Below are 11999 nucleotides of genomic sequence, written 5' to 3' on the forward strand. Positions count from 1 at the left end.
ACCAAACTTCCAGGTCAATGGGTGTAGTCACTAACATACAAACCATTCACTTTGCAGTTACCTCCTCTCCTGTTATATCCCGCACTAACACTTCGCAATTTTCAATTCCCTCCAAACGTGACCCCACTCCGCTCGATCTCTGTAACTTCTTCCTGTCCTACAACTCTCTCTGGGATCAGGCTATTGAGTTGGATGATCAGCCATGACCATAATGAAGGGTAGAGCAGGTTCTGTGAGTCAGTTCAGCTCAGTTGGCTGGATGGCTGCTTAGTGATGCAGAGCAATGCGAACAGCACTGGTTCAATTCCCATACTGGCTGCGATTATTCATGAAGGCCCCGCCTTCTCAACCTTGCCCCTCGCCTGAGGTGTGGTGATTCTCAGGTTAAATCATCACTAATCACCTCAAAGGGAAGAGTAACATATGGTAGAGGGCAGGGTAAATTTGTGGGGATAGGGCCTGGGTGGGATTGTGGTTGGTGCAGTCTCGATGGGCCAAATGGCCTTCTTCTATACTGTAGGGGTTCTATTTGGAACTATGACGACTTTACCTCAGAGCACTGCAGGGACTAGGGAACCTCATCGACCCTTTGAATCACCTTTTGGTTTGATTTGTGATTTATTTTTATTTAAGGCAGCATCCCTTTGAGGGTCCTTCCCTTGAATTTGTCCCTCGGTTTGTTTAAATTAGTCTAATTAACTAAATTCAATGCAGGCTTGAAAGGCCAAAGGCCCCACTCCTACTCCAGCCTGCTGGGACGGCCTAATTTTATAATCCACCAATGGTGGCTGTGTCTTCAGCACTTAAAAGCTCGAGAATTCTCCCCCTAAATCTTCCCACCTCGCCATCTCTATCTCTCCCCATTTAAAATTCTCTCTACCACTCTTAGAATCATAGGATCCCTATAGTACAGGTCCATTCAGCCCATTGAGCCTGAAACCAGTAACACTCCCGCCCAGGCCCTATCCCCATAACCCCACGTATCTACCCTGCTAGTCCCCTTGACATGATGTGGAGATGCCGGCGTTGGACTGGGGTAAACACAGTAAACTTCTTTCTGTAGTCCCCTTGACACTCAGGGGCAATCTAGCGTGGCCAATGCACCTAACCCGCACATCTTTGGACTGTGGGAGGAAACCGGAGCATCCGGAGGAAACCCACGCAGACACGGGGAGAACATGCAAACTCCACACAGACAGTGACCCAAGCTGGGAATCAAACCTGGGTCCCTGGCGCTGTGAGGCAGCAGTGCTAACCACTGTGCCACCATGCCACCCACTCTGATTAAACTGTTGGTTACCTGTTCTAACAGCTCCCTTGTGTAACCCGGTGTCAGGTCTCTGACTGATTGACCCTCCGGTGAAATACTTTGGGACATTTGACCCTGTTGAGGGTGTGTGTGATGTGAGTGCTTATCTTGTACAGCACTATCCCCTGAATGCCCTATTGTGGCTAACAATGACGGCAACAGTGCAAGCAACGACTTGTTGTAACTGGAGGCTGTCTGCAGATTAATTAGTGATCACAGTCAGTTAATAGAGTCACAATGACTCAATGAGCTAAATGTTCATGCAAATTAGTAAACGTATAAAGTTTGTGATTAATGTGGAAAGGGGAGAAGGGACTCATTATGGTTTATTGTTAAGTCGCTAATGACTTTGAATCGTAGTGCATGATTAGCTGTCATGGAGCAGACCCTATAATCCTGCATACACACTATTGGTTATGTAGTTAAATTTTAAATTTAAATTTTCAATTTAAATACATTTTAAATTGAGCTCTGCGAAGGGTCAAACAGACTCAAAACGTTGGCTTTATTCTCGCTCCACAGATGCTGTCAGACCGACTGAGATTTTCCAACGTTTTCTGTTTTTGTTTCAGATCCAGCACCCGCAGTAATTTGCTTTTATGTTAAGTTCATGGCTTTCTCTCATTCGTGGGACATGGGCATTGCTGGCTGGGTCAGCATTTGTTGCCCATCCCCAGTTTCCCTTAAGATGAGTGTCTCACTCGGCCATTTCAGAGGGCAGTTGAGAGTCAACCACATTGCTGTGCCTCTGGAGTCACATGTAGACCAGACCAGGTAAGGACGGCAGATTCCCTTCCCTAAAGGACATCAGTGAACCAGATGGGTTTTTCCAACAATCGACAAGGGTTTCATGGTCGTCAGTAGGTTCTTAATTCCAGATATTTTTTATTGAATTCAAATTCCACCATCTGCCATGGCAGGATTTGAACCCGGGTCCCCAGAACATTAGGTGAGTTTCTGGATTAATAGTTTAGCGATAACACCACTAGGCCATCACCTCCCCTTGCCTATTAAGGAAGGGGTCCTTCTGGGTTAAGCACACCTGTTAGATTGCCTAGGGAGTAAAAGGGTCGGAATGAATCCAAGCAAAATGCTCCGGATGCTGGAAAACTGAAATAAAAACAGAAAATCCTGCATTAAGACCAAATGGGTTTGGCAGCAACTGTGGACTGAGTTAATGGGTTGAGTTGAATATAATTTTTCTTTGGAACTGAAAGAGGGTGGAAATGTAATGAGCTTTATACTTTTCAAAGGAGGGAGGGGGAAGACATAAAAGAGAAGGTCTGGGATAGGGTAGAGAGCGAGAGAGCTGAAAGAACAAAAGGCAAAGTGGGTGTAAGCATGAATGAACTTGGTAAGAATGACTTGAAAGCAAAATGCTGGATAAACTCAGCTGGATGCTGGAAATCTGAACTAAAAACAGAGAATGCTGGATAAACTCAGCAGGTTTGGCGGTGTGTGTGGAGAGAGAGAGAGAGACTCCACAGAATGCCGCCAGACCTGCTGAGTTTATCCAACACTTTTTGGTAAGAATGAACTTGCATTTCTATCACACTTTTCACAACAGTCGAACATCCCAAAGTACTTTTCAGTCAAGGAAATACTTTTGAAGTGTAGTCACTGTTGTAATTCAGGAAACGCAGCAACCAATGTGTGCACAACAACACAGAAACCAGAAGAAGGAGTAGGCCAACCACCCTCTGGGTGAAGAAATTTCTCTTCACCTCAGTTCTAAATTGTTTACTCTTTATCCTCAAACTATGACCCCTTCGTTCAAACACATGCTGCCGCCTCACTTCCATGGAACTTGACAGCTCCCCGTCGGGGAATTGAACCCCAGTCTCCCGTGTGAGAGGCGGGGATTCTAACCACTACACTAATGATGAAATGCGTAACGTTTCAACATCTGCCGTGGTTGGATTTGAACCCAGGTCCCCAGAGCATTGCCTTAGGTCTGTGGATTACTAGTCCAGTGACAGTACCACTACGCCATTAGCTTCCCCCTTAATTGCACTGTGAAAATGGCCAGATAATCTGTTGTTGGTTGCAGGTCAATAATTGGCTGGAACAGCTGGAGAAACTGTTCTGCGAAACACTGGTCACAGAATCGTCCAGGTCCAGCTGAGAGAGGTCAGTTCAACATTTCATCTGAAGGACAGCATCTGTGACAATGCAGCAGTGCCTCAGAACCTACACACAAAGAGTGGGAGAGGTTTGGAACTCTCTTCCACAACTGCCAGTTGATGCTAGATCTGTCGCTATCGTTAAATCTGAGATAGATTACATTTTTGTTACGTCGAGGGCCAAAGGAATATGGAGTTAGGCCACAGATCAGCCATGACCTCAAAGAACAAAGAACAAAGAAAATTGCAGCACAGAACCAGCCCTCCAAGCCTGCACCGACCATGTTGCCCTAAACTAGACTGAACTAAAACCCCCTACCTTTCCGGCGACCATATCCCTCTATTCCCATCCTATTCATGTATTTGTCAAGACGCCACTTAAAAGCCACTATCGTATCTACTTCCACTACCTCCCCCGGCAGCAAGTTCCAGGCACCCACCACCCTTTGTGTAAAAAAACTTGCCTCGTACATCTCCTTTAAACCTTGCCCCTTGCACCTTAAACCTATGCCCCCTAGTAATTGACTCTTCCACCCTGGGAAAAAGCTTCTGACTATCCACTCTGTCCATGCCCCTCGTAATCTTGTAGACTTCTATCAGGTCTCCCCTCAACCTCCGTCATTACAGTGAGAACAAACCAAATTTCTTCAACCTCTCCTCATAGCTAATGCCCTCCATACCAGGCAACATCCTGATAAATCTTTTCTGTACCCTCTCCAAAACCTCCATATCCTTCTGGTAGTGTGGTGACCAGAATTGAACACTGTATTCCAAGTGCGGCCTAACTAAGGTTCTATAAAGCTGCCACATGACTTGCCAATTTTTAAACTCAATACCCTGGCCAATGAAGATACATGCCGTATGCCTTCTTGACTACCTTCTCCACCTGCTTTGCCACTTTCAGTGACCTGTGTACTTGTACACCCAGATCCCTCTGCCTATCAATACTCTTAAGGGTTCTGCCATTTACTGTATAAATTACTTTACCTCATTGAATGGTGGAACATGCTCAATGGGCTGAATGGCCTGCTCCTGTTCCTGTGTTCCTACACACTGGCACTGGGAGCCTGGATTCTTTTTAATTTGTTCATGGGATGTGGGCATCGCTGCCTGGGCCAGTATTTATTGCCCATCCCTGAGGGCATTTAAGAGTCAACCACATTGCTGTCCATCTGGAGTCACATGTAGGCCAGACCGGGTAAGGACGGCAGATTTCCTTCCCTAAGGAACATTAGAATTATGTATTCAACCCTCCGGAGTGGGACTCAAACTGACTTGTAGACTAGAGCGGTAGCTACTGACACACAATCAAAACAGCAAGGCACGAGTACAGCCCTTAGCACCCCGGTCAAGAGCTGAGACCTGATCATCGCCCCTCTCTGTGCCTCACTCTCCAGTAAAGACACCATTTGGAGTCTTCATGTCTGGTACCAGCAGCAATCTGTGCCAAGTTATGGGGTGGTAGGGAGTTCTGTTGTTCTTAAACTACTCATTTACCAGACAACTAACTCCTGCATCAGGAGAGGTCTAACAAGGGTCAAAGTACCAACTCATTGTCAAGGCACTTTCTGCATGGACTGAGATTTCTACCAACCGCTGATATAACTTGCCAATTTGCACATATTCGTATACATATATCTTTCTGTAACTCAACCGAGGCTAAAACACAATAGAAAATGCTTTTACAAAAGCATATATTTTAGACAAAACTTAATTAAGATTTCAAAATCAGGCTTCTGTTTGTGAGATTGCGGTTTGGCAGGAGTTTGACCATTTTCCAATGATCTAAGTGGGGAAAAGTTGCAAAACTGTTGTGGATCCTGGGAACTTGAAACGCTAACAGATACAGCTCGAAATGTTCAGCTGGTCTGACAACACCTGTGGACAGAACTGGAAGATACCACCACATTTTAAAAAATTCATTTGTGGGACGTGGGCGTCACTGGCTGGCCAGCATTTATCGCCCATTCCTGGTTGTCCTTGTTCAGAGGGCAGTTGAGAGTCAACCACATTGCTGTGGGTTGGGAGTCACATGTAGGCCAGACCAGGTAAGGACGGCAGATTGCCTTCCCTAATGGACATGAGTGAACCAGATGGGTTTTTCCGACAATCGGCAATGGTTTCATGGTCATCAGTAGATTCTTAATTCCAGATTTTTTTAGTGAATTCAAACTCCACCATCTGCCGTGGCGAGATTCGAACCCGGGTCCCCAGAACGTTAGCTGAGTTTCTGGATTAATAATCTAGCGATAATACCACTAGCCATCACCTTGTATATGGTGTAAGTCGCATAACTGGCTGTAAAGTACTTTGGGAAAACATATACAGTGGAACCCCGATTTAACGCGCCCCGATTTAGCGCGAATTCGGATATAACGCAATGAATCCCCTTTTTTTTCCGCTCATGATTGGCAAATTTAGCGCGACCCCAATTTAGCGCGACCCCGCTTTTTTCGCAATAACGTTTTATGGACCCCAACCATCGCGTTATAACGGGACCGCACTGTATTTTGACTCTCTTTGGTGTGAATCTGGAGGTGAGAGAAAGAATGCAACTGTCACCGAGTGGCTAGGCTGTCTCAGCTGTAGGGGGGAGGCACTGAGTGTGGCAGGAAGATAGCCAGGTAGACTCACAGTTACCAAAGCTGGAGCGGTGGGGTACACCATGCAAATTCACCCATGCTCAAGAGAGGGGGTGTTTAAAATAGTTCGATCTCAAAGAGCCAAAATACAAGTTTGTCGGAGACACTTTACAGTCAATGAAGAAATTTTCGTCACTGTTAACACATAAAAAAAATCTGGAATTCGGAAGTTGTCGATTGTTGGAAAAACCCATCTGGTTCACTAATGTCCTTTAGGGAAGGAAATCTGCCATCCTTACCTGGTCTGATCTACATGTGACTCCAGAGCCACAGCAATGTGCTTGACTCTCAACTGCCCTCTGAACAAGGGCAACTAGGAATGGGCAATAAATGCTGGTCAGCCAGCGACGCCCATGTCCCACAAATGAATTAAAACAATGGGCAGGATTCTCCGGCCGCGCTCCCCTAAAATCCGGAGATTCCTGCCCGACTTCAATGGATCTTTACATGGTCCGCCCTCCCGCCCGCTAGAATTCCAGTGGCGGGTGGGATGGGAGAATTCCGGCCAATATATGTATAAACCTCAGCGGTTCAGGAATACAGCTAACCATTATCTTCCCTCTTTGGGATGGGTAATAAATGTTGGCCCAGCCAACGCCACCCACATCACGTGAAGGAATAGAGCAAAACTACCACTGCTGTCAACTTTACTGAGTTGTGTGAACAGAGACCACGGGAATTGAACCTGAAGCCAAGCCAGTGAGGACGGCCTCAGTATCAGCAGTGAGTGAGGATCCTCTCAGCCCCGTGAAACCCCTGGAATGTAGCTGACTCCGAGACAGTCAAACACCTAAAACACGCTGTCCAAACTGGACCTGGTTCATGGGTAACCAGGGTGGGGCTGATGACTCTGTCCTCAAAGGCTGCTTTGAGGATTTATAGGTGATGATTTGGGAGATAGAACCTCTTCCTGCCTCCTGCTTCCCGAGGGAGCATTTAGGGAGAGCAATTGGAAGGTGAAGGGGGGGAGGTTTAACACAGATATCAGAAGGACATATTTTACACAGAGGATGGTGGGGGCCTGGAATGCGCTGCCAGGCAAGGTGGTGGAGGCGGACACACTGGGAACGTTTAAGACTTATCTAGATAGCCATATGAACGGAGTGGGAATGGAGGGATACAAAAGAATGGTCTAGTTTGGACCAGTTTGAGGGTCTGTTCCAACCCTTTCGTAGAAACTAGAAGCAGGAGTAGGCCATTCGGCCCTTCGAGCCTATTCTGTTATTCATTTTGATCATGGCTGATCATCAAATTCAATATCCTGATCCAGCCTTCCCCCCACCCTAACCCCTGATCCCTTTAGCCCCAAGAGCTATATCTAATTTCTTCTTGAAATCTCTCAACATTTTGGCCTCAACTACTTTCTGTCGTAGTGAATTCCACAGGGACCCGGGCATGGTGGCACAGTGGTTAGCTCTGCTGCCTTCACAGCGCCAGGGACCCGGGTTCGATTCCCGGCTTGGATCACTGTCTGTATGGAGTCTGCATGTTCTCGCTGTGTCTGCGTGGGTTTCCTCCAGGTGCTCCGGTTTCCTCCCACACTCAAAGATGTGTAGCTTAGGTGGATTGGCCATGCTAAATTGTCCCTTAGTGTCAGGGGGATTCGCAGGGCAAATACATGGGGTTAAGGGAATAGGGCCTGGGTGGGATTGTGGTCGGTGCAGGCTCGATGCGCCGATTGGCTTTCTTCTGCACTGTAGGGATTCTATGTTCACCACTCTCTAGGTGAAGAAATTTCTCCTCACCTCCGTTCTAAAAGGTTTACCCCTTATCCTCAAACTATGACTCCTAGTTCTGGACTCCCCCACCATCGGGAACATTCTTTCGGAATCTACCCTGCCTAACCCTGTTAGAATTTTATAAGCTTCTATGAGATCCCCTCTCACTCTTCTAAATTCCAGTGAATTTAACTTTTATAGGAACACAAGAAAAGAGTTAGAAGCTGTGACAATCCTATCTTGACAGGTTATTGGTTGCATGTGCAGTCTAACATATGTGTCAATGACATATATGAATTGCACTTTGTCCTTGAGAGTTTTATTGAATTCTAACATTCGCACATTTGCTAAGTTTATCTCTGTACTCTGTTTCCCGTCATTTTGTGGAGTGGATATGCTCCAACTGCACAACACAACAATCACAACAAGAAACTCTTTGTGAGGTTAGGAGTAATTATAAAACAAGCTCTGATGCAGTATAAAGGAATGAATAATACAGCGATAAGAGGATTAGATTATAAAGACAGGTTGCATAAATCTGGCTTGTATTCCCTTAAATAGAGGAGATTAAGGGTTAGGCTGATTTGAGGTGTTCAGAATGTTGAAAGGATTCGATAGGATTGATGTGGAGAGATTATTTCCTCTGCTGGGGGAAGAACAAGAGAACCGAATCTTAAAATCAGAGACCGCTTTGGGAGAGAAACCAGGGAACACAAATGTCAATAGAGGTTTGGAACTCTGGTCTCGCTAAAGATAATGGATCATAGAATTCCCTACAGTGCAGAAGGAGGCCATTCGGCCCATCAAAAACAATCCCACCCAAGCCCTATCCCCTTCTATTTACCCTGCTAAACTCCCTGACACTAAGAGGCAATTTAGCATGGCCAATCAACCTAACCCGCACACTTTGGGCTGTGTGAGGAAACCGGAGCTCCCAGAGGAAACCCACGCAGACACGGGGAGAACATGCAAACTCCACACAGACAGTGACCCAAGCCGGGAATCGAACCCAGGTCCTTGGCGCAGTGAGGCAGCAGTGCTAACCACCGTGCCACCCTACAATGCTGGGGAACAAATGAGCTTTTATGATTAGATCAGGACATTTTGTTGGAGGAGGGTATTAAAGAATATTGGTTAATGGAGGGTGAATGGAGTTGTGGTATTGACCATCTGTGGTCTCATTGAATGTCAGAGCAGGTTGGAGGAGTTGAATGAGCTGTTCTTGATATTCCCATATACCCAATTTGGGAGGGTGGGGGAGGTGGGAAGTTGGGGTCATGTTGCAGCAACACTCTTTACTTCTACACTCCAACCCCTCCTTGAAATAGAAGCTAGCATTCCATTATCTATTACCCATGAGTTTAAATCCAATGAATAAAATCAGGAATTGAATGCAAAACCAGTGACCAAAAAAACCTACCAATGTTGTTAAAACCCATCTGATTCACTAGAGTCCTCTAGGGAAGGAGATCTGTTGTCCTAACCCAGTCTGGCCTACATGTGACTCCTGACCCAGATCATTAGGCGGCATTTTTGAGCCCCCCCATCCCCCGGGTGCATTTTGCGGCAGAGATAGTGGCCCGCCATTGGCTGATGGTGAGATCTTCCTGTCCCCCCGCTGTCGATGTGGATTCCCTCCGCTGCCGGGAAACCCGTCGGCAGTGGGGTTGGGGGGGGGGGGGGGGGGGCGGGGGGGGGGGGGGGTCACTGTTGGCAGGACCGGAAATCCCACTGGTGGGAACGGGAAAACAAATTATTTCTTTGGAACTAAGAAGCTACTGATGACCGTGAAACCACTGTCGATTGAGGGAAAAACCCATCTGGTTCACTAATGTCCTTTAGGGAAGGAAATCTGCCGTCCTTACCCGGTCTGGCCTACATGTGACTCCAGTGCCACAGCAATGTGGCTGACTCTTAACCGCCCTCTGAAATGGCCGAGTGAGACACTCAGTTCAAGGGCAATTAGGGATGGGCAACAAATACTGACCCAGCCAGCGACGCCCATGTCCCACGAATTCATAAAGGAAATGCTGGCCCTATCAGAGGTATCCGTATCTCATGCATGATTTTTAAAAATCAATCCATTGTGGAAAGTGAACAAGACGGCTCTTCAGGATCTGATTTGATTTGATTTATTATTGTCACATGTATTAGCATACAGTGAAAAGTATTGATTCTTGCGCACTATACATACCGTTCATAGAGAAGGAAAGGAGAGAGTTCAGAATGCAGTGTTACAGTCACAGCTAGGGTATAGAGAAAGATCAACTTAATGCAAGGTAAGTCCATTCAAAAGTCTCACAGCAGCAGGGAAGAAGCTGTTCTTGAATCGGTTGGTACGTGACCTCAGACTTTGGTGGAAGAGACGTCCAGGGTGTGTGGTCTCCTTGATTATGCTGGCTGCTTTAACTAGTAGCGATTTCTGATTTATTCTTCGCATTGCTTCTTTCCCACTCCCTTCTCCTCTTTTCCAGACAATGCAACAAAACATCCAATGGCAGCGACAGCTGCACCCTGATGTGCTGTGGCAGGGGTTACAACCCGTACATGGAGAAGCTGGTGGAACGCTGTCACTGCAAGTACCACTGGTGTTGCTATGTAACGTGCAAGAAGTGTGAGAGGATAGTGGAAAGATACGTCTGCAAGTGAGTTCCTCGGCTGTCCCCCCCACCCCCCCCACACCTCCTTCCCCCCCAGGTTCCTTTGCCCTCCCCACCCATTCCCCCCACCCCCAATGCCCCTCCACAAAGACACACGCAGGGAGATTGGACGAAATGAAGAACCTTGCTGACAAAGCGAACTTTACCTTACCCTGATGGTTCAGGCTGTGTCGAATCCAGGCGCTGCCTTCCAGCTGTCAACACGATGGACCTGTCAGTGCAACCTGGGCTGAGTGACATTCTTTCAAAAAGCCTGGCCCTGTTTCCCACTGGATTTGAAGAGGATGGGAAGCGGGAAAGCCTCGATGAGGGGACACGGTCGCTGCGGCGCTGACAACTCTCTGGTCTGTCCGGGTGAGGTTCTGTCACCCGTCTCCAGGCTTGGGGGAAGGAAGCACCCACTCGCTTTAGCGCCTCTGCATGCCCCCCTCCCCTTTCCCTACCCCCCTCCCCTTTCCCTCACATGAGGTAAAAAGATAGCTGGGGGTTGGACAAGTTTTAAGGATTGGTGAATTTTGGCCAAGAGACACTTGAGTTTTGTCTCAAGCGCTGGAGGAACCAAGGAGACCAAACAATGGGCGGGTGGTGGACGTGCACTAGAGAAGGTGGAGATCTGGCATGCAGGAAGCCACAGCAGGGTGGGAGTGGGGGAAGGGTGAAGGGGGGAGGAGGAGGGTGAGGTGCATCCCGTGGATACAAGCTCCCCCAGAATGGCTCTTCTAATCAGGTCCTGGCAAAAAACTGATGGGCGACGCAATTGAACACAACAGGTTCAGGGATGCATCCCGGTTTCACCTTTCCGGGTGCAGGAAATCGCACGTCTCCAGGTTCCTCCAAGACCTCTCCAGGTACAGGATCGGAATTTCAACACGGAATCAGACATTTGCCGCTCTCCTGAACAGTGGCCCTGGCATTGTTGGCAATGGCGTTTCCACAGTGCCCCAGCAGTGACTGTAGATATATAATCTGTACATATATTTTCTACTCCTGGCTACCAAATAATTTTTAAAAATCTGAAAAACATTAATATTTATAAGACTTTAGAATTTTTTTTTGTGGAGACTTAAATATAAAGGTTTTTGTGAAAACAGTGTCCTATTTTTTTTCTTTGAAAGACTTTTAAATAAATACATTTTTAAAACGTCAGACTATTTCTTATTTTGTTACTTAAATTCGTAAGATGTCTTACATCGCTTATCTAGCAATTCTAGTCTTATAGTGTGTGTACGTCTCTCTTTCTCTGTAACTCTAACCTCATCAGCTATCCCTAACACCTCCACTCTATCGCTGGTCATAAAGGGATTTTCTCGATTACAACCAACAGATATTATACTGCCACTGACACCAATAACCATCTGGGACCTCACCTACACACTTTAATGTTAGCTGCCCAGAGGAATTCAGCCATGGTTTTATCATAGAATCCTACAGTGCAGAAAGAGGCCGCTCGGTCTGTCGAATCTGCACCAACCGCCATCCAACCCAGACCCTATCCCCATAGCCCCATGCATTTACCCCAGCTAGTCCACCTGACACTGAGGGGCAAT

General features: G+C 46.9%; 1 protein-coding gene across 1 annotated transcript in view; it reads left to right on the top strand.

Annotated features, from left to right (window-relative positions):
- wnt11 (wingless-type MMTV integration site family, member 11) overlaps positions 1-11597 on the top strand; it is a 67889-nt gene extending 56292 nt beyond the window's left edge. Inside the window, exon 6 of the mRNA XM_078222577.1 lies at positions 10267-11597. Within this exon, the coding sequence (XP_078078703.1) occupies positions 10267-10441 (175 nt within the window). The 3' untranslated portion in view covers positions 10442-11597. The remainder of the gene's footprint in view (positions 1-10266) is intronic.
- The last annotated feature ends 402 nt before the right edge of the window (positions 11598-11999 follow it).

This window comes from Mustelus asterias, chromosome 10, assembly GCF_964213995.1.
Source record: "Mustelus asterias chromosome 10, sMusAst1.hap1.1, whole genome shotgun sequence".
NCBI lineage: Eukaryota > Metazoa > Chordata > Chondrichthyes > Carcharhiniformes > Triakidae > Mustelus > Mustelus asterias.